The 23,677-nt window shown below is 37.2% G+C and overlaps 1 protein-coding gene across 3 annotated transcripts in view; it reads left to right on the top strand.

Moving 5' to 3' along the window:
* The window catches only part of HMGCLL1 (3-hydroxymethyl-3-methylglutaryl-CoA lyase like 1), a 71,496-nt gene extending 52,598 nt beyond the window's left edge, over positions 1 to 18,898 (top strand). For 2 of the 3 annotated variants that reach the window (XM_017814586.1, XM_017814588.1), the window contains exons 8-9: positions 14,141 to 14,266; positions 18,188 to 18,898. In XM_017814586.1, the coding sequence (XP_017670075.1) occupies positions 14,141 to 14,266; positions 18,188 to 18,301 (240 nt within the window). In that variant the 3' untranslated portion in view covers positions 18,302 to 18,898. Of the gene's footprint in view, positions 1 to 14,140; positions 14,267 to 18,187 lie in introns of those variants that run through there. The other variant, XM_017814587.1, reaches the window with a different exon arrangement.
* Positions 18,899 to 23,677: the final 4,779 nt, after the last annotated feature.

The following is a 23,677-nucleotide window of genomic DNA, read 5'->3' as shown; positions in this document are numbered from 1 at the left end:
GAACATTTTTGACCTCTATCCCTATGTTTCAGAAAAACTTGATAGCCTGATAGTTCACAAATTAATCATTGCTATTACTACAACTGCTACACTATTATTAGGGGGGAAAAATTAAATGGTAGACTTAGTTCAAGATTCTTATTTTTTGAACATTTTAGGATAGGAAGGGCAATATATTTGTTATTGGATACTGAAATAGCAGTGAGAGTGAGGCAAAAATTTGTTTACATGCATATACTGATAGGTAGCCTATATGTATGGTTTTGTGGATTTTGGCTTTTATTTTAAATGAAACTTCATATATTAGAAAAGATTAACAAATAATAAAAATCTACATTGTTCTAGCTGCCTCTAATATAATGATTGAATTTCAGAAGCTTTCAGCCCTAGTTACTGAACCAAAAACCTGAAGTCTAAACCTCTTTCAGGATACTAATCAGACAAAGAGATCCTTCATCGGGTATAGATTATTCTCATCTTCAAATTACTTCACTAGAGCTGACTTGGAACAGTAGACAAACTTCCCTTTGGCTTACAGTCAAACCTCAAATGTCTTTTAAAACATATTTAAACATTGATTTCCACATGCAAATCTATGCATCTTTGTTTACATCTCATTGAATTCATACGTATTTATCACTCTAGGTCTAAATGCAATATAAATGGAGAAATCATTGCAACAACTATAGACATAAAATCTGAAGTGGTTTTAAAACCAAAGTTGCTTTTAAAAACCAAAGATCATTTCTGTACAAATAGTATTGAAGTTGTAGATTTATAAAAAAAATAATTTGTCCCGGATATTGTTTGCTCTTTTTCTGTGCTTGTGTCCTTGCATGCTTCTGCTTTTTTGTTGGAATGTTGTTTTATTGAAGTTTTCCTAATCACATCTTAAATGCTTTAATTTCTGAGTTCCCCATCCTGTAAGTGGTGTTCATTTGCACATTTGATTCTTCAGTGTCAGTGGTACATTTCAAGTCAAGCTTCATGGAAAATGGATCATTTTCTGATTGATTAAATCTAGCACCATTAAGGCCATACTGATTTGGTTGATCAGGACCTAAAATACATTCCAGCATTGCTTTCATTACTGCGCATCTTTTTCCTCTTGTGAATGCACTTCTTCCCATGCAGAAAAAAACAGATTCATAGAATTTACTCTAAATTATTCTCTTATCTTCATCAGATTCTGTTCTACTGCATCTTTAGTTGTCTTGTTGTCATATCAGGAACTATAGTTTGTAAAAGGTAAAGGAATTAGTATTAGTAGAATATGAGAAGACAATTCTGTCTTATTTCACCTTTTTCCAGATAATAAGAGGGTTGAAAATTAGTGCTTGTAAACAAGGCTCACACAAAGTAGCATAGAATATAATTTAGATACAAAATCGACAGATTATAGGTGCTTTTTAGGGTAATACTGCATACAGACTGTTAGTGTGTCTGCTTTGTTCTCTTTTGTAAGGCCTTTTTGCCATTCTTTGCCTCTGTTAGTTCTCAAGCAGAGTAAATATTGTGCTGGCAACTCACTGGCAAGAAGAGAGAACGATGTGAACAGATACTGTGCTCCTGCATTCACTTAATCCTAATGTTTTCCTAGGCACTTATGTTAATTTTTTTTCTCTTTCACTATTTTCCTAGTCATTGTTTGATAGTTGTAGGTCCACATGGCCAGAGCAATAGTCTTTTTACAGACCTCCTTTTATCATCCCAACTGTGTCTTGTTTAACTTGACTATTTAAATGTCTAAGAGTCAGCATCATCCAGTTCTGAAGTGGACTGGGCAGTAATCCAGCTCTTTCTGTTAGAGACAGACATTAATTTTTTTTGGACTAGAAACAAATCACTTCCAAATGCTGGAAATGTAAGAAGGCTTTTAAAAAAAAGGGTTTCAGGTGTTTATAGAACAAATTAGTATAAAATAGTTTTCAAAATGCTAAGCCAAATTTAAAATAAATATTTAGTACTTTTAGAAGCTGTGAAAATATAGCACTGGAAAACTGAAGTCACTGATCTGTAGCATACATTAAAAAAATGGTGAGGGCACACCAGTGTCAAATTCCCCATGCATATTTCTATTGTGCCTCAACTGGATTGCATGTATAAAAAAGGTAGGTGGTTTTTTTTTACATGATCGATAGTGACTGGCTGTGGGTTTAATGAGATGACTGCCTTTAGCAATCAGAAATTGAACTGATAACTGTTATTTTACAACAGTTGTTGATTGAATTCCTAAAAATAAAATTCTAGATTATCAAGATGACTGGAAAATGAAGAATTTTCACTGGTCTGAAGATTGTTTCTTCTGCCTTACGCAACATCACCTAAGCAATCTCTCATTCACAGAAAGACAAGCTAGTTCTCCACAGCTGTTACCTGCCCCTTTTAGTTTTATGGTGTCTTGCTTGTCTCTCCCACATCTTTCAACTTTCACAACAAATCAAATGGGATTTCCACAATTAAGTATCCTATACAACTGGCTCATCTCAGAGCTGCTCCATACTTGCAAGCCCACCCCATTCTCTCTTCTCAGCACCCCTCCCACAGCATGCATTTCTTCCTCAATTTCTGTCTCATCAGCTGTCACGGTAATTTTAGATATGAGGCTGTATGTCTGAATAGGATTTGCACTCCTGTGGTTGCTGTATCACTCCTTTACAGCGTTGCCAGGCTTAGTATCTCCTGGCCTCTCTGGCACTATGGCCAGTTGCTATGAAAAGATTGCATCCAGAAAATCAAATTCTTACCCTCCAAAAAAATGTCAGGCATTCCAAACTGCCAACTGTGAATGATGGTGCCAGTTCCTAGACTGTGCCAGAAATTGCTTGGTGGAGCACTGCCTGGCCCAGGCCAAAGCTGTGCCAGGGATTGTCTCGAGAGTTACACAAAAGGGGACAATTGAATTCCAGTCCTGATGTCATTTAGTTCCTTAGTCATATATATATATAGTCACAAAAGAGTACAACTTCCTGTGCATTAACATCTCAAAAGAGAGACTTTTGCTGTCCTTCCTAGTGGCATTTGTAGTGACATTTGAGGATGTCCCTGGAGCTGAGATTTCAGAGGTTGTGGTCAGTTCTGAGTATGCTACTGGTATCCCTGGGGATTTGAGTTTACATGCTGCACACTAAAAAGGTATATGGAGCAGTGACAGAAATAACATACAATATTTCAACATAATTTTAAAATGAATTGTGAAAGAAAAATTTCAAAATTTGGTGAGGATACAATTAAGTACCTTAAAAACCGGTTTTTATTCAGAATTTAATTCCTTGTTCAACTTACAAAGTATTTTGAAAATAAATTATTTCTATAAGTGTTGCTTGACTTGTTTTTTAGAAATTGTCCCTGTAGTCATATTGCATTTTAATCAGGCTGTGACTCTGTATACATCAGCTAGAAGAAGATAAATGGCTTTTAGACATGTTTATTTTTCTCCTTGATGGGAATGACTCCCTCTCCCTTTTTACCCTAAAGTAGTTTTTCTTCAAGTTTAATAACAAGTGTAAAATAAGGACAGAACTACTACAGTGGTTCCCACTTAAAATTATTGTTTCTTTTCATGACCTTTCATTATGTGTGTGTCTATTCTAGTTTTTGTCTGAAAAAGAGGATATTGCATGGAACCTGAATTTCAGACCTAAGCAAGGGTCAGAGGAGTTTGCCATGGCAGGAACAGACTTGGGAGATCACAAATCCCAGGGTCTCCAGTAGGGAAGTGCAGTGTTTACAGGATGAGGCTTCCTTCCTTTCTGGACAGCTCTACAGACAGCTGTGCTGAGGGGGTGGAACTAAACCTCTGGCCATTCTTGCATATTTACAGCTCCTGGAAGGAATTTTGTTACCATCCAGCAAACAATGAAGGAGGAAGAGTTATTTCCTATTTCTGAGATACATCAGGTGGCTTTAAACAAGCTCTTAGGATGTTTCCTACAGTAAATTAAACAGCAAAAAATCTAGAGATACTATGACCAGATAGACTGAAATTCTGAACTCACTCCAAATGAGTGTGTTGGGTGTATCTTTGTAGCTGTATGAGAACAAGTGAGCATTTGCATAAGTGGAATAAGTTAAAGATGACTCTTCAGCTAAGATGGAAACCAACACTGATGTAGTACTGAAAGTATGACAATCATTTTTTCTTTCTGTGTTGTGCAGAAGCAACAGTGAACCAGTCTCCTGAGTCAAATTATGTAATTTATCTTTTTTTTTCCTTTTGAAATATTGCACTACAGATTGAAACAGCCAGGCATTCAGAAATAAAAACATTTTATAATTTTAAAACATAAGTGAATGATAGTTTTATATACTCCAGAATTTTGCCAGCTTGCAAGTTTGCTTCTTTATTTAATTTTTTGCTTTGTTGCTTATTTCGAGTGGTATATGGTAACCGATTACCAGAGACAAATGATGTGATTTGCTTAACAGAGTCCTTTCAAATGCATAAACACTTAGAGAAAGAAAGATTTTTTTCTCTCATCAATGTTCATAACACTTAAATTTTGCTTGCACTGAGAGTTGCAACAATAGGTAAGAATTTTTAATTTGAAGTGGTATCTTTTCCTCTAAAGAATAAACCAAGTGAACAAAATAATAGTAGATTTAGCAAGGCAATATAATGTGCATACATAGCAAAAGATAAGGTACTAATTTGAATGCCTTTTTAAACAAAAGTGTTCTGGCTTTACTATTGGCAGATATATTGGACAAGCAATTGCAAATGTTTTTTCTTAAAAAGGAACTTCAATTAGAATAAGGGAAAAATATTTGCAAGACAGTTTACATTCTGTGCTCCCCACCTTAATGCTTCCACTTAATTAGTCAATATATTGGAAGGGAGAATTCTTAAGGAGGCAGTGTAATGTGATAAGATATTGTAATATGATGAGCATTACAAAAATTGATCCAGTTAAAATGGAACGGTAGAAGATGAGAAATTGTCACACTTTTTTAAAAAGTGTCTTGCATTGTAATGAACATTGTGATGAAAATTTTATTTGAAATAAAGATTCACTCTGCCTAGGGTGTCCAAAAAGATGCCCTATTTCATTGCATCTTCTTTGCTCATGTTACTGTAATTATTAACTGTGGAATCCCATCCTGGAATTTTACTTAAGACTTTATATTTTTACACAAATGTAAAGTTCTACTTCCTTGAAATTATACAGATGAATGACTAAAACATATATTCCGTAGCTCTTAAGGGGAGGTTGTTCCTTGGTTCTGAATCTTTTCTGTAGATGCTAAATTTTCCAACAAGACCTTTGTGGTCCCATTTGTTAAATACATTTGTCTGAGTCTTGAATCAAATAAGGATGTGCATAGCCATTTGCAAGTTCACGGGCTATTTAGTGAGAATGAATTTTAAGCAAAAAAATACCAATAGAAGTAATATACTTTTTTTTCCTGTTAAAAAAAAGATGTAAAGGGAATAATCAAATTGCAAGCAAACAGAAATACCTGGTACTTTATTACATCATCATGTTTACTGCAATATTGCCATGATTTTTCCTTAATTCTTTGGGTAAACTACTCTTTAGTTCCTCTAGAGAATGAGGTGTACAGGAGTGAATACATTTCGGTTTGGTTTGGGGTTTTGTTACAATGCTATTTGATGGAGGTGTATTTTTTTCCCTTGCAATGATTTTCTAAACACAAACACCAGTGAAGAAAAAAAAAAGAAGCAGTATAGCTGCTGTAAATATTTTGTGAAATGTCCATCTGAAGCCCCTCAGTCTCTGGTAATTAGAGGCCATACTGTGGAGATTGGCAGGGTAAATTACCAGTTAATGTTTACACAAGAAAACATATGCCCAGTACAATATCCTACACTGATGTTACTGAAACCAGAGTCCGGAAATGTACAGTGGAAACAAAATGTGGTACTTTTCTTGTGCCAACATAAACAGCAATTACAGCACAGTGTGAGAGAAGTCATAAGAAATACTACTGCATATCAGTAGTTCAACAAAGTCAGCACTTTTGTGTAATTGCAGGGGAAAAGGGCTGAAAAACATTACAGATCTCAGCAAGAAATGGCCCTTTATACTTTTAAACTGATCCTTGATAAAACAATGCCGGGGTCATGAGAAGGCTACTCTGCCAATTTTGCTTCACTGTGGGATCCATTGACATCTGGCTGAGCTGCGGAAGCTGGAAAACTTCTTTAATATTCTCTTGACAGTAAAGTGGACATGTGGAAAACATTCTAATCTGTTAATCTTTGGTGCTCCTGAAGAAAAAGGACATTTGGCTTTATACTTTGTGATGATAAATATTGTCTCCAGGTCTAGCTGTAAATAAGTTAAAAGCATTTGAATGGAGGATGCAGTTCTTATTTTCCATATATGGGAGAAGATGGATGTGCACCTGTGTAATCCAGATGATGTAATCAATGCCAGGAGGTGTTTTCTAAGGGTAGTTTACCATATGTCCTGGAATTCCACTTTTCTTTATGCTGAGTATGTTTTGTCAATGAATGTTGGGTAACAGAATCTCTGAACCTCCTTATATCCTACATACTAAAGTAGAATAAAGTGTTGTTTCACTCAGGGGATTCTGCAAATAGAACTAAGAGAGATTTGAAATAGTAGTTATGTCTGAATAAAAAGTGCAGGCTTTATTTAACAAAATTAACTGTACAAATTATTTTTGGTCAACCTTAAACCTAATATGGAGTGATAATGATGAATGTAAAAGCTAACCAGGACAAAAAAACAAGACTGAAAGAATTTGTAGTTTCTTCCTAAGGTATATATACCAATAAAAGCAGTACATAAAAATATATCAACTAGGTTATGTGTTCCCTGGATGGAGGAAAAAAGAGCCTTTTCAAATACTGTGATGGTTGGGTCAGATCTGCCATTTTCATTGATAGATTCACATGTTCCACATTTGTCACGTGCACTTCAAATACTAGACCAGTGTCCTTCCCTGCTTCTCCTTAGTAGCACTTTTCAGTGTTGTAGCTCACAGTGAAGTGCTCTCTCTGCAGCCTAAACCCCTAAAAATTATTTTTACCTGGTCCATACTTCATTCAACCCATTCTCAGCTGATGTCCCATAATTCAGCCAATAAGATAATTCAGCCATTTATTTTCGTGGGTATGTGTCTACTTAGCTTATCTTCTGTGAGCCTTCAATGGTAGTGAGTGGATTTTTTTTCTTTTCTTTCTTCACTGGACCTTCATTGTCAGCAGTTCCAAACATGCTTTCTCCAGTCCCAGCAAAATTTTCCCTGCCCAAAGCTACCCTCAGTAACTTTACCATCAAGTTAAGTAATCATTTTGTCTTCTCTTTGCATTCAAAGCCCTTTGTTTATTTTTCGATTTATTTTTATTCATTTACACTGGTATGTAGCATGTAATAAAAACCTGATTGTCAACTGGCTACATGTAGGGCACAGGCAACCTGGCACAGTTTTTGCTCCTCTGGACTAGACGGTTCTCTCCCAGCCTACCCCAAAACTGCCCTTTGCCTTTTCTCTCTAGTTCTCCCTTTCCCTCCAGATCCCAAGATTATTATCTTCTCTGCTCTGTATATTTAATTGGTCTTCTGACTGTGTCCAAACTTATATCTATAGAACAAATATTTCGCGTTTATAGAGTGGGTTATTTCACAACATAGAAAGTAGGCAAACTGTTAAATCCTCAGAGGTTTGCTTGAGAGCAGCAATTTCTGCTGAAGAGCATCCGGGGCAGTAACTACTTACTTCAAATCATCATCAGCATCTGGCAATGCCCTGGGTTGCCTGGGGAGGGAAGGAAGGGAGACTGGAAAGTTGCTCAGTGTTCTGATGATCATTGCATCTTCATGGGTTTCAATAAGACCTTGGCGTGTGCCTCCTGCTCCCCCTGCAGCTTTGTGATCCTTAGCAAAGCAGGGTTCGAGCTGTGCGCAGCCCTGCATCACCAAACCCGGTGTTTTGTAAATAAAAGATTGTACTTATTCCTAAAAGGAGCAGAATAAGCCTCCGTAGGCAATACAAATAGCGGTTTGTGAACATCCGCCTCACAATATTCATCGTGTTATGGCACAGGATTTTTATTAGCTTCCCAAAATCTCAAAACCAGTCTCGTGTTGAATTGGATTGATTCCCCCTAAACATCCATGAATGTTCTCTGAAGAAGTGGGTCCTCAACACAAATGTCACCGCTTTAGCCCACCAGTGAGAGGATTTTTGTGCAGGTGACTCACTGTCAGTCAAAACCACAGATTTTCAAACTCAGTTTCAAAGAAACTGCTTCGCAGTTTTTTATTGAGGTTGAAGGAAAGAGCATGGTCAGCTGCTGGTCTCTTGACCCTTGGGCATTTTAACCCCCAGACTGACTAGGTCCTGACAGTGAGGTGGAACTTCCCTAAGCTTGTAAGTAAGTCCAGACTTAGTCCAGACTGTGTGTTCTCTTAAGATCAGTATCCCTCTTGTGCCAAATCTGAGAGTGCAAAACTACAAGAGCATCTCCAAGAAATTCAAGTTGAATATTAGCATAACAAAGTATTTTTTCTTCCCCAGAACTTGTTCTTGGAAGTGGCCAAGCCCATTTTTCACTAAAACTTTCAAAACAATCCAGCCCGAGGCAGAGACAAGGTTTAGAAAACATAAGTTCCAGCAGTTAAAGGCTGACAAAGTAATAAACAACTGAAAGTAGGGCCTTATGATGGAAAGTGTTAGGGAACTTTAACTCTAGATGTCATTGGTACCTTTGCTTATAATAAATGTGTCAGTAGCAATATGAAAAGATGTGTGCAATAAGTTAAAGGAATGCTGTATTGACCTATTTATTCACGTCTGCCCACAAATTGCTTGCATCTCAATATATTTTGGAAGAAAAGAATTTTTTCTTTTCTTCACGCTGAGTGTATTAATTTTCAAACGAAATTAACTGGCAAATTAGATATTTTAATGTAACAGTGACACCCTGTGGTCAGTAGTAATAGTGTTAACTCTGAAAAGCATGTTTTGTGATGCGTTAATTTAGCAAAAGTGGAGAGAAAAAGAAGTAGGAAGGAAATCCAAATAGCTTTCAGGGCTTTCCACAGAGAGATGTTACCCCATTTTATTGCCTTATATGCAGAAATTTATGCTTCTACTTGCTCAAATACCAAAATAATATTTATTTACATACATTTGTTTTATTGAAAAACAGAGGAATGGCAAGCTTTGATTTTTAGACAACTTGATAATGTAAATCAAGAAAGGGCCTTTGTGATCACTGAACCTTATGAAGCATTGCTGGCATAGTTAGTTATATTTCTATGGTTACCTCTATCTCTACAGAATAAAGTGTTTTCCCTGATGGCATGCCAAGTGGTGATGGGTAGCAGACTGATGCCAGAGAGACACAGTGATAGGACAGAACCATACCATGCCAAGAGTGTCAGTTAGGCACTGACCGGGCTTCAGGATTAAATAGCATTAGTCTTGTGCTGCCTTTTGTGTGGACAACCTTTGACCTGATGTGTGTGGGTCCTCCTTTTACTTCTTCCTCCCTCCCTTCTCCCTTCCTTGAACAAATGCTGAACCTACATGCACCTATCTTTAAGGCATTGGTACACAAGCCCCTAGACTTTTTCACACAACAAATCTTTGCCTGTTTAATGCATACCTAGGATCCTTGATATTATGATTTCAAAATCTCATAGTTTAGAAGAAGCCTAATTTATGAGAGACCCGGTTTATAGCTTCTGATTTATACCTCATACATTCCTGGGGTTACTGATGCTGACTTTGCCATTTTTAAGAGAGGGACAAAGTTAAACTGCCAGACAAAGCCAGGTTTAAAGATCAGTAAGGAAGGAGACTGACTGTCCCAACAAGAAGTTATGGGGAGGCAGTAAAGCAAACTGAGAAACATAAAGCATTTATTATTCACTGGCAATAATGGTTTCCTGTTAAAATTGGCTGTTTGACAGAGGTGATAAATTTAATTCCCTGCTGTCTCATCGGGGAATTGGGAAGTTAGAATGGGACAGGAGCAAGAAGTCTTCTACCTTCTCTAGAGAGTAAGCTAAAGCTAGCCAAAGCTAAAGTTTGGAAGGTGTTCAGGAACCATGTCAGGAATTTAGTGATTATCGAAAGGCTGCAAAGTGTCAAAAAAGATTGGAGCACTATAGTTGTCCTGGAAGCCAAGCTGTTGTTCACCCTCACACATGTCCATACATAAGTAGCTGGGTGAGTGCTCATCTAGGACATATCCTATGGAATAGCTGCAGTGCAACTTCTCATGAATGTCAGCACAATTTAGTGCCTGTCAGGAAGTGACAATGAGACTGTAAGCTTTTTAAAGATCTCCTATTGACAGTGAATACTTTGCAAGCTCAGATTGCTAAACAGCTTGAAACTTGTTATCTCCTGTAAAAGCCTGACAAATACTGGAGATGTAATGAAGGAAAAGACCTTGTTTTACATATTTAGTCAATTTTTAGATTTTTTTTTTTAGAGTCCCTTATGCTTTTAATGGCTGCAGAAGCAAAGAAGCTTCATAGCTGCTCAGACTTGCAGAGAATTTATTTATTAGGTGCTATTTCAGACTGTGCTTGGACAGGCTCAGCTGTAATATCAACCTCCGAATTAGTTAGTAGCACTGCTGAAGGATGTTTTCCAACATCTGTTTTTAGCACTGTTAGAATGGAGCTTGGACTATGGATTATTTAAGGTCTTTTTTGAATGGGGCCACACTGAAGATGAACTGCAGTGATTCTGCACATGAATCAGCAAACACATTACATTTGTACAACACGCAAGAGCAGACAGATGCAGCTGACCCTGCTGCTGAAATAGTTGTACGTTGCAGTGGACATCTTATCAGAAGCATTGTGAAGAGAACTTTAAAAGACATTATCCTAAAGGCAGAGACACCTGTTCATTGCATATTAAGAGCACTGATTTGAAGAACTGCCAGATCTGGAGGTCAGTCAGAGCTGCTGTATTATATACACCATGTCAAGAGCTTGTCTACAACTGGCCTAATGTTCAAATAGCAAATCCATCCTGATGGAGATGCAATTTTAGTGACTTCATGTTTATACACTGCTTCTGGGAAGTAATGGTTTAAGAGTCCTGTACTGGGATGAAAGCCACCACACCAAGGACATTACCAGTGTAAAGCTGTAATTAAGATTTTCTCCTTTTTCTGCTTAGCCATAATAGTCAATGTTTAAAAGACAGACCAATTATCACTGCCAGTCATGTGGAAGTTACCATTCCCACTACTTAGCCACCAGAAGGCATTAGGATTTTTATGCTCTTGCATCTACATTAGGCTAAATTGACTGAGCTTACTCTAGCTTCCAGGGAAGGTAGTTTGAATCAAACGCAGACAAGGCTGCCTGAGAATACAAAGATGTGGTTAGACAAAGATATGTGTTCCATGTTACCATCAAGTTGCTGTATTATCCTGTACTCCTCCATGTATTTACAATCACTTTAAACAAATGATTGTAAGCAACCTGTTCCCCAGTGTTACAAGACTTGCACTGCAAATGCAGAATTACAGTGGCATCACAAGTGTTTGTACAAGGATATCAAGAAATTTTTATATATATTTATTCAATGCTTTCAGAAAACATGCTCCTCTAATGCTGGCAGGATATTGTTTCTAGGTTTTGCTTACTGTCACTGAGAAGAGCAGGCTACTGATAGTAATACACACTGCAGAGGGAGAGGTTCTCCCCAGCTTTGACCTGGCAAACTTTTTTTGGCTGTTTTTCAACAAGTACAATTTACTTGATATTTTTTCCGATTTTTGCACAAGGACAAGCATTCAATGAGATAATTCACTGGGATTAGAACGTGACTCTATACGGGACTAGAACGTGACTCTTTATATGCTACTGAAGCTGTTTCTGAGTCTGCTCATCTTCCTTGGGAGTTTAACAGCTGTGATGTACCTTATAAATTTATTTGCCTATAGCTTTTATCACCATGTAAAAGTTATTGAAAATAAGTACATCAAGAAGAATGCTCTAGAAGTTACAACATAACCTTACAGTTTGGGGAAAACTCCATGAAAGACACTTCCTTCACAGAATCACAGAATATGCTGAGTTGGAAGGGACAATTGGAGTCTTAAAATTAAACTGAAAGAGCAGGCATGGTAGTGGACTTGTATCAACCTGTACATCCATGTCAGACACCCTTTTCCGCAGAACCTCACCATACCCTAAATCTTTTCACTAAGAGGCCTTATGTATGTGTCTGCAGGGACACTTGCAAGCCTGAAAGTTGCCACTGTGGAGCTTGTAGCAATGACTTCCAGCATAAATGCATGAATCTTAGCAGCTAATGCAAAAAGAGAGAGAATTTCCAATTGAAAGCTATCATAAATGCTTATCCTTTGTGTATTAGACACAGATGTGTCATATAACACATTTTCTGACTGGTAGGTTACAACAAGTGACTGAAATGTGAAATGTACTTTGGTGATTCACTCCATAAGTCACAGATTAGTGTACTTTAAAGGACAATATCCTTCCTTAGAGACTCTCATTGTGTGATCAATATTAAACATATCGTCTTGCCTGTCACAGTTACACACCTCAACTCCTTTGAGGTCCTTATTACAGGCTTTGAGCAGCTACCTAGCTCAAGATAATATTCCCTGTCCAAGAAAAGGACCTGCAACAGCACTTCATTGGATTACTTTTTATTATTGCCCTCCAGAAACGTTGGAACTCCAAAGAGCCTGTAAGGCCAATGATAAAACTACAGAAAGCATTGTTAAAAGTAGAAGCAAGTACAACAAAACATTAGGGAAGTTTATTTTGGAACTAAAAAAATACCCCAAACAACTGATGGGTATATTTGTATAGGGGTCTTAGCAACTGCAAAATGCAGGACATATTGTTTGCCTACCTTGCCAGCTAGTTGTGTGCATGGCTGTGAAGGAGAAGCTCAGGGTTCTGGACTAGCTTGCAGGGGTAGGTAGGTCCCTCAGAAGGGAAATCAGCTCTCTCTTCAGCCAGGCCTCAAAGCAGATCTTACTTGCAAATGCAAGTAACAGGCATGGTTTAACATATGAATTTCTCTGGACCCAAGTCAAAGTGGAACTCCTGTCCTGAATTTGAGCTGTTACTGCACTCCGATTCAGTCTGCCTGACTTCTCCTTCTACAGTTTTGGTGTATGTCTGCCTAAATTAGCCCTATGGGGAGAACCCTCAGTGTACTTAAGATAGAAAGAAGCTGGTGTCTTTGAAGAGCTGATGACTGTTCTGCCTAATACCCTTGTCTGCTTCTGATTATCTCTAGAGCCTGAATGCCTCCAGAGGCATCTGATCTTCTTCAAGGGGAAGACTGAAAAGCTTTGTCTGACAAGGGAGACCCAGTGTCCTGGATCACATACCTAACATGTTGTAACAGAAAAAGATCTCTTCTCAACTTCAGCTTTATTTTAAAATCTAATTACAGAATGAAGAGGGTGCAAGCGCTCACTCAAATCAGTGGAAATTACAGGCTCAGGTTTTTTTCCTTCCCATATCTGTCTTCCAGGGAAGGCTTTATCCCATAGGAAATGTAGTATTATCTGCTAGGCAGAGTTGGTAACTGGTTTACTATTTTTTATCATGAATATGCTGAGAGGATCAGAAGAGAGAAGGCACTTGGGTGCAGCAGTAAGAAAATAAAAATCGGAGAATTATGAATTTATGACAGCTGAGTGTTTTTTCAAGTCTTAATTTAAGACTAGTTAAAATGAGAAAGGTTAACACCATGCACCAAGTATTCCCTTAAAAATATTCAAAGTAAAGCTCAGAACCTATATCTAAGGAGAACTTCCATTGATTGTGTTTGGTTCAATGAAAGCATTTACAAGAATAGATGCAGGCTACTTAGAAACATGTTGAAAGATAAAGAGAGAAAAAGCATAAACCTCTGTTTGACTCTAAAGCAGCAATTATCTTACCTGTCAAAATCATATGTAATGGACTGTTAGTTCTTTGTTCCATATCCTGTGTTTGAAGAGTCTTACCTTATAAAGATGTCAGGACTAATTGTTCCATTGTAAGGAACTTCCTCCAAGGAACACATCCATTTGTGGAGAAGTGCATATTCTTTGCATGTAACTAATCCATATAGCCTGCCATTTATCAATAAATGTAATTAATACTCTGTGCTGATGTTTTGGTTTTGTGTTGTTATTTTCCAGATGGGAGTTTCTGTAGTGGATTCATCTGTTTCAGGACTTGGTGGTTGTCCCTATGCAAAAGGTGCTACTGGAAATGTAGCCACAGAGGATGTGATATACATGCTTAATGGTCTGGGAATCAATACAGTAAGATATTTTTACTTTCTACTTTAGACTTTAAGGAAAACAAAAATACTTTTCTAGGAAACATACAATACATACCTGCCAATTACTTGTGTTGTACAATAAAATACTGTGAGCCAACTGTAAATTTTGCAAACTCAGTGCTTTGACATAGCTTGACACATAACATGAATGATGTTATCTTCATTAGCAATTTAGGGTAGAATTGGTTTGCGTATTTAACATAATCTGAATAATCTCCGTCTCCCTACCTGGAGCTATGGTAGCAGAGTAGAGCTTAGTAGCAGCTGCTTTGAGTAGCCTCAGGCTACTCAGGCTCTGCCTCAGTAGCCACAAAACATTCATACTGTAGACATTGCTCCAGAAAGCTTATCAGCTCTACAGTGGAAAGACTGAGTGGACCTCAGCTTTTGTCACAGTTTTGGTTCATAGTGCTTATTAATTTTTTGTAAATTTTTCTGGCTTCAAAGTTGAAAAAAAAAAAGTGGTGTTTGGAGTCCAAGCAGAGGGCATTGTTGTTTCTCAGGTATCCACTTAATATATTTCAAAATTGTACAAAACTTGTTACTGCTTAGCAGGCTTCACAGTAATTTTTATTTCCAGCTCTGTTCTTGGAGTAGAGGGTAGAGCAGCTTATCTGCACTGATCTGCACTTTAATGAACCTTACCAGTGAGCATCCACACCTCAAGAGCACACTTTTAGTATCTCCAGCATGGTTGGCAAGTTAATTATTCTGTTTTTGTGGGAACCAATTAATACTACCTTCTCCAATGAATGTGTGCTCTTTGTTCTTCCTGTTGGCCACTGTTGTTCTGGAAATGTGACACAATGTGTTTGTGCTAACTCAAGCATTACAGTGACTTTAATTGATACACAGACTCTGAGAGTCAAGTTCAAAGGAGAACACATAAAGAGCTGCCAAAACTGCAAAGTGTGTGGTTTGCATTTAAACTACTGCAGAAAGAAACTGAAATGTCTGATGTCTGAAATATGAAGATTTGAGTTACTGAGGAGCTTACCAGTTGTTTGTAGGCTGCAGTTCAGTGTGGTATACATGCTGATAGAGTTCCTTGACATAAAAGGATTATAAAACTTGTTCCCTGAGCACTGTTAAAGCATATTCAATGCCTTACAGAGTTCACTGTAAGAGTTTATCTGCTTTCATTTGCTTTTTAGGGAATTCTGAGTAGATGTCAGACACCTGTTTAGAAAAGGTTTAATCACAAGTGTCCATTTTACAAGTGGACTCTATTTTGAATTGTTTGTATACACACTGGGATAGCTTTTCTTCACGAAGATGATGTTTATTCTTTTGAAACAACACAGGTCCTTGAAATAAGTAGGACAAATCTTGCATTTCACTTTACATTGCTGTGTATCTTAGACTTAGGCTTTCAGTAGTCTTTCCTTGGGCTAAATACCCATTGGCCTTTCCATCTGACTCATAGCAGAATGAAGCAATTAAATAAAAAGTTTGATTATATGAAATATACCTTGTTCCAGGCTTCTTGATAAGATTGATTAATCTGTTAAAGGTCTGGTGTCCAAGCAGGAATCTAGCTTGTCCTAAAGGTTGATACCCAAATCCCATGGAGAGAATCTCATCATGAGACACTTAGTTGCCCTTTTGTTTTGTTGTCTTTGTTGGTGGTTTTGTTAAATTTTGGATTATGCAAAAGAAAAACACAAAGCTTTTCTTCTTGAATCCTTTCTGGTCCATTAAATAAAGTGTGTTTTACCGGATGAGAGATTTGGAGCCTCAAAGTTATTACTTTAATATATGAGCTTTGGTCTTTGTAGTGTTGGTTGGTTTTGGTACCGTTGCCAGTTCTGTAAAATCATTATTGCACAAATCTATTAATACGTTCCTTTTTGTGTAATGGCACAAAATGAAATTTTAATTGCTAATGCTGTCCATTTGCAAGGAGCACTTTCTCATGTTCATCTCAGCTATGCACTAAAGCTTTCAGTTTGTTGACTGAAGTCACTCGAAGTGTCAAGCAAAGGATGGATAGTATTTAACCATACATTATTGAGTTCAGATTGACCAGATACATCAAAATAATAACTGATTCTTCTTCTATACTGTTCTTCAGAACATGTAATCAAGAAGTGACCCATGAAATTAATCTTTGGCAGGCTGAATGTTTTGAAGTTCATGGGAATTAAAGGATTTTTGCCTTCTGTCTGACTTAAGGCACTTGTCCAAGTACATAGATACTATTGAAGGCACTTTTCTTTCTGTTTTTTGGTTTCATGCCTTGGTGTCAAGGAGTAATTGTGGATATATGGAGTGGTTACTACATAGTATATTCTGAGTATCTATCTGAAGACGTGCTATTTTGGCTCAACACCCTTACAAACACTTGTCACTACTCTTGTCCCATTCTCATCTGTGAGTCATGCTCATCAATGCCAAGTATTGTGCCCTCGTGGTAATCCTCTTTGGTTCACACCACTTGCATAAGAAAGCAAAAAAAGAAGAGATGCATGTACTCCATTTAATGAATGTGAACTGTGAACGTATGTTTCTTATCAACACATAGCACATTAGGCAGTGTTACAGTGATGAAAACATGAATATTGGATAGTTTGGGGAGTTTATTGTGACATCTGCTGTAATCTAACTACCAAATATATCCATGGCGGTATGTTGCTCATTTCTGCCTTGTTAAAAAGCACAGATACATTAAAATTTTTTTATATTACGTTATGTGCAATAGGGCTTTACAAACTAAACCTAAGTAAGGGCCAAATGTTTTACACGGTGCTGATTGGAAACTCTGAAGCATTTTTTTCAAATTAAAAATGTTTTTGATTACATTTCTGTTAAGTAATTTCTATTCTCATTAACATTTTTAGTGAATTCCAAGAATGAAAAAGGCCAAGTTTACTGAAGAACATGGAAATAAGTGCTAGAACCAATTACAGGATTAAGTATTTAAATCAGGTCTTGGTCTGAACTTTAGTATATTAATCTGAAAGTGAAAGTGTATTTCTGCTCCAATACACCTTGTACTCTTTAATGTTGAGTGACACCCTTCTCCCAGTTTTGTGTGACTGCTCAGTGTATTGGTAGTTCAAAGTCCCCTTTTGCAACCCTTCTACAGGAACTTTACTGGCTCCTAAATTCCAACCTTTGGAGCAAGTCTTTTTACCATTTATATGATCTAACTCTAAAACTTTTACTACACCCAAGTAATCCAGGAGACTGATAATGAAGTATTTTTGCCTCTTTAATCAGTAATCTGATTTCATTTTCACAGTTAAGCAGTACTGATATGTACCTTATGTTAGTTAAAAAGCGGTTGCTCAAGGGACATGATTTTTAGCATGGGCAGATCAAGCAGCTGCAAATTTTTGCTCAGGTGTGATAGCAATGTAAACTGTAATTTTGGATTAATTCTCCTTCAAGAAGGAGATTATGTTTACTCAAGAGAATACAGGAGCCTGTTTCTCCCCGAACACAGTTGCCAATACAAGTGTGTTTCCTCCATTTTCCTGAGCTGCAGATGGGATACTTAAATACATCAAGTTCCTTAGCACTGGGTGATAAAGAAGTACAGCACATATGTAGACACTGCTTTTTTCTTCCAACTTCTTCTAGCTGTAATTCCAGTTTTTTATTCCAGATTCTTTTGAGTTTGAAAAATATTACTCCAGCATTTGGTCCACTGCTGTTAAGAGAAGAAATCACTCTCAAAGTGGTAGAACCTTCCAAACAACGGGAAGCTGTAACTATTCTGTAAATTGCTGTAACTATTCTGTAGATCACTCTAACTCTGCTGATCAGTGTTACTGACCTACAACATGAATCAGGCCCATTGTTTGCAAAAATTAGACCCTGGAGCAAAAAAACTCAGAGTCTAAGCATTTTCATCATGTACATTTATTATTCTTAACATTTTTCACCTCTTTTTTAGGGAGTAAATCTTTATGCAGTGATGGAAGCTGGAAATTTCATCTGCACAGCTTTGAACAAGAAAACAAACTCAAAGGTTGCACAAGCTTCCTTCAATACTGGGACTGTCAATTAAATGGATTTTTTGCAGCTTGATCACATTTTTCATCTACTTTGACCAAGGACATTTGTATCAGGAAAGCAAACATAAGAAAACCACTTCAGCAAAGAAGCAAAATAGAATATATAATTTTTTATTATGGGAAGAATTATTGTACTGTACTGTCTTGTAAAGAATTGTCTGATTTGTAAGTAAGAAATAAATGACTTTAGTAGAGAACCACATGCTTGGTTCTTCTACAGAAGAAAAAAAAATGAATTTTTAGTTCTTTTCAGGAAAACTGGATAGAAACAGGGAATACATAGTTAATTTTTAATCAAAATGACTTTCAGAACAGTACAAATATTTGCAGTAGTTTATGAGATCCCACGCTGTGTGTGGCCATTCTGTTGTGTTTTATTTATCTGAATCTTTACTTTTCATTTGTCAAGTTACTTGTGTTATGAACATGGAGACAAATCTGAATTCACCATAAGAATTTTTTAGCAATAGAACTTTTTTTAATTTTGTTTTGTTTAACATCTGTGAAATTATAGATAACTTTAGTTTGTTCCAAGACATTGTGGTGAGTGGCAGTCTGCCAGATCCTTCAAATAAATGCAAATTTCCTTATTTGTTATGTATGTTAAATTTGTTGTAGTTGCCTTTTCTCGTCAAATTATTAAAACCTAATTATATGAAGCAAACAAAAATTGTCAAGCTCTTCAATATCATTCAGGTTCATAGTAGTAGAAATGGTGAAATTTCATGCAAGGTCTCATCAAACAATTCAATTTTTCATTCTATAGACTATGAATTGATATTCTCCCTCATCAGTCATGAGCCTTTTAGGATAACAGAATTCTGCTGCACTAGCTTACACAAAAGGAACCACTTATAATTTTTTTCTGTGCTCTACTGATAGTGATACTTTGTGAGCATCTTGATTTGCTTGACCTATCCTGGATGCATGTTTGGATCACCACAAAAAAAGCTCTGTCCTCTTTTTCCCATGTTTCAGCTGGGGCTTTGTTATTTAGCAGACACTATGGCTCATATATCAAAACATGAACTTAAATAAAACCAGGTTTTGAACCATTCACAGATTTTAAAATTCTGTAATGGATTAAATCCAATGAAGTGAGGAATCTGCAGCAGTATTTAGGCTGTACTTAGACTAATAATTAGTAGTTAAGCCTAAACTTGGTGCCAGAATTGACATCCTAAATACTCCCTAATTTAAGTGCCATTTACCCCTGAAGATGACTAACCACACTGTAATATCTTCCCATTTAACAATAAATTTTCCTCTTAGTTTTCTCTGTGGAGGCATGGAATTGGCTCATTTTGAGCTGAAGTATGTAGTTCTCATGTAGGGCCTGATGAATTTTCTTCCACCCAAGACCCTGTGAGCAGGTTTAATCCACATAAACAAGATTTAGTTTCTCCAAGAATGCAAATGAAGTCAGCCCTTGGAAAAAAATAAAAAGCAGCTGTGATGCAAATCACCTTTTAAATATTAGCCTGAATGTCAGAGTAGGCAAATGACGTGAGACTGAGCTCAGCCTGGGGAGATTCAAATACACATTTTTGGGGCATCTTAATCAGTGGATCTAACCACCCCTCTATATACATAACTGAAAAAGAACACACTTTCAAGTAGATCTGCATGAAGTTGTGCCATTGAGTAGGATGGAATTAAAAATTCCTAAGACCAGAAAGATCACAAGGAAAAACATCTCTGCAACAGATTGCAGAGTTTTTTTCCTTTAAGGTGGGTGGTGAGGGCTTCAGTTGTCAGCCAAGTTAGGAACTGAACACATACTGTCCTTTTTTTTTTTTTTGTTAAATATACTAACTACAGCATATTAGATAAAAATAAGTGGGTTTACTACTAACACAATTTTTGTGTTCAATAAAATACATATGTAGAACATAGACTATAGAATAAAAGGACTAGCTCTGCTCAGTTCTGTGGGAATTCTAGAAGTCTGTGTTCCTAACTACCATGAAGCCTTGCTAGCTTTAGCTGTAGGAGATCCTTACACTGTGGAGGAGTTTTCCAATATGTCTCTGTGCACAGCACATCATATCATAGCCTTTTGGGCTGTCCAGTTTGCAATTCTAAGGCTCTTAACTCTCCCTATGCAGTGAAACAGGGTACCTATTAAATCATGGGGATGAACAAGCTAAAATGTCTCAGTTCGTTATTGGATCTGTTTTACAAACTACTTGGAAGCTGGTCTGTTATTCTGTAATGATGTGAGCACTGGAAAAGATGAGCAGTCATATCTGGAGCCTGTTTTTTACCCACACGTATAGCTTCAACCACACAGTGAGTTATAGTAATCTGGGGTGGAGGTCACAGACAAATAGATTGTTTGTCAGGATTGTTACAAGACAGAAAGAAACACACAGAATAAAAAGAACCACAATAAAACAACCAACCAAAAACCAACCTAGTGTTTATGTGCCAAAAACGCCACATGGGATGAATTTAGGTCTGTGGGTCCAGGTGAGCAATCCCTGTAAAATCCTTGTTTACTTGTAGTATGACTGAGAGTCCTGAAACATCTCATGTTCTCCCTACTGAAATTTTTTAGGCATGTGAAGTGCTTCTGCTCTGCTTTCCTGGGTTGGCATCATTTTTACTGTGCAGAACATTTTGACACCTAATCTTTAGCTTCACAGAATAGGCATATGTTTCTCTTAAGATCAATAGCTATGCTACACTCCTTCAAAAACATGTCAATCCATGGGATGATGTTCTCCAGTGCTTCTGACTTCCTAATCTTTATGCTTATATTCAGAGTGACCCATCAGTAGTTGTGTCTGTTCTTTTAGTCCCTACCAGTGTCCTCCACTGAGTACACTGTTGTCACTTCACCCTGAAGTAACCCTCTGGCTGTGGAAGGTTCGCATCATGGCTTCCATGAGCAGGTGTTCTTATCACTGTGTCATTATAAAAATTATATATATGTTTTTATTTGTGGAAAGGTATCAAGAAAAATCAACAGAGTTCTGAATATCATGATCACACTGTTGGAATGTGGGGACATGCTGTTTCTCTGTTTTGCTGTTAATGGTGAAAAGGCTCTGAGAACATGTGGGAGGGAAGAACTAGTTAATGACTGCCCTCACCAAGTCTTATTGGAGACAAATGAGATGTACCAAAGTTTCTATGCTTTGGAGACTTTCTTCTGTAGCACACTGTATCAAAGTCACTGGAGAGATCTCACAGAACAACATGGAGATCATCTTCATGTGCCAAGGCCATGGAGTATGTAAACTGGAGTTCCCAGGGCAGTCTCTGGTCTGTGCTCTGGTCTGAACCTCTGGAGGTTCAACAGCTAACTGGTGTCATATTGCTGGAATTTTCTTTAATACTTTCACAGTAGTTTTTCTTTATCCCATGTTGTTGGCAATAGCTAGAAAAGCAAATAGTCTTCTTTGGCTAGTCAAGATATTACATTGTTCTAAAGGCATGGCTGGTGTGCTTTTCTGGAGGACAAGTTGATCAGTTCCATTACTATGGGCATAATCATTCTTCAGTGCCTTTCAGAAGACAGCAATGACATGGATCCCATACATGGATAGTGCTCTTGTCTTCCAGCAGCACTTGGTTTGTAGTTTAAACTTTTATGTATTAGGGCAATTTGGCTCTGCACCAGCACTTTAATGTTTCATTTTCATGTATAACCAGAGTTTATGGAAAGAAGAACTAAATATTCTGGTCTTGAGAATAAGTCCAGAGAGGCTTTGGCTAATTTTCCTCTCTTAATAGCGTCATTTGAGTTCATAAAACTTTTATTATTGTATTAAGGAGTCACAAAATTAAGACTGCAAGTCTGTGAGGTAAAATTCTTATGTTTGGTATCAGTGCTGTTGAAATGAAATAATACGTGTCCAAAAAGTTAGGGTGAATGTATGAGACCTGCCTATTTTTTCACTGAGTTATTTTAAGGGGTAGAAATATTGTTTAGTTACTGCGATACCTGAAAATCAGTATTCTCTGCCACTGAATTCTTCTATGATTTCTGACACTGCCTTAAGTTCTCTGTTGACTGTGAAGTATCTAGAAAAGTGACTAAACAGATATATCAGTCTGGAGAAGTAAATGAAAGATACTTATTTTCAGTCTTGACTTGCTGATCAATGCTTTTCTTTTGTTATATTTTTGAAGATTATTTTTCTCTACAGTCCTGCTGTAATGCAGTGATATTCATTGCTGCAATAACACAGCAGGCAGAAGGAATGCAGCCAAAGTCAACTTAGTCCTTTGAAACTGATGTCAAAGAGATGCTATTTTGTTAAGGAATTGTCATGTATCCTCTTGGTTAAATGGATTTGTGATTTTGCAATATGTGGTGTTAGCTGAGATAAAATCTGTCTCAGTGTTTATTGAAACTGATATACTCATGTATTACGCCAGATTCAGCAGCTCTGACTAACCAGCTCATATATAGAGCATTAGCAAATATAAGCTGTCACTGACATGTATGCCTGTGTTGACTTTGTTACCTAGTAATCAATTTTGAGTGCTTTTTCTTAGGATTACCTTTTCATCTGGCATTCCTGCGGGCTTTTATAGCAGAAAAATCTCTTTTAAGTTACTAGGGAAACATTTCTTTCCTGCATTAACTAAACAGTAAAAGCTACAGCCAGGAGTAGAGGTAGGAGTTGAAAAAAATTCCATGAGGCATTATCTAACTTCACATATTCCAATGCAGAGTAGAAATCTGTGCCCTCTAAGTGATGTCTGATGAAGACTCCCTGCATACTTCATGGGAGACTGAATGACTTCAGCATGTGGTCTGAAACATCAACATGTTGATCAGGGAGATTTCTTGGCAAAGTCAACAGCAAAATTCTCTACCCCGTGCTACTATTGAAGTGCCTCTGCATGAGCTGCAGTTAATTATTTTCACTAGTTTGAATGCAATGGTTTGTATTTTCCCTGGTGGAAAGACACCCACAGTAATTTTTAAGAGAACTGAATGGTGTTCTATGTTTTATGGCACCATTTTGGGGACCATGTTGATGCTGCTTCCATCTATCTTCTGTTACTAGCTTGATCTGACATCTAACTCAGAGTACCTGGATGCGATTGCCACAACAGCCTGAAAAGGTCAAGCTCACGTCTGTCTGTCCAAGCAGCTCATTCTCTCACCACACAAACAGGTGAGAATGGCCAAGGAAAAATCTTCATTTTGAAGAATTCAAGACTCACTGTGGCAAGACAGGAAAAGTGGAGACCTGGACTTTACAGCCTTGTAGCTTTAATACTGCATAAAAGAGAGCTATTCCTGTGTACTTGTCTCAAAAACTCTACACAATTGATTCGGAACAATCTTTAGATAAAATGCATAAACAATCTCAAAGAAAATACAAACCCAGTATTCCCTCTTTCAA

This window comes from Lepidothrix coronata, unplaced genomic scaffold (genome assembly GCF_001604755.1).
Source record: "Lepidothrix coronata isolate B3197 unplaced genomic scaffold, Lepidothrix_coronata-1.0 Scaffold45, whole genome shotgun sequence".
NCBI classification, from domain to species: domain Eukaryota; kingdom Metazoa; phylum Chordata; class Aves; order Passeriformes; family Pipridae; genus Lepidothrix; species Lepidothrix coronata.
The sequence above is the reverse complement of the archived record's forward strand: the minus strand, read 5'-3'. Positions and strand labels throughout refer to the sequence as shown.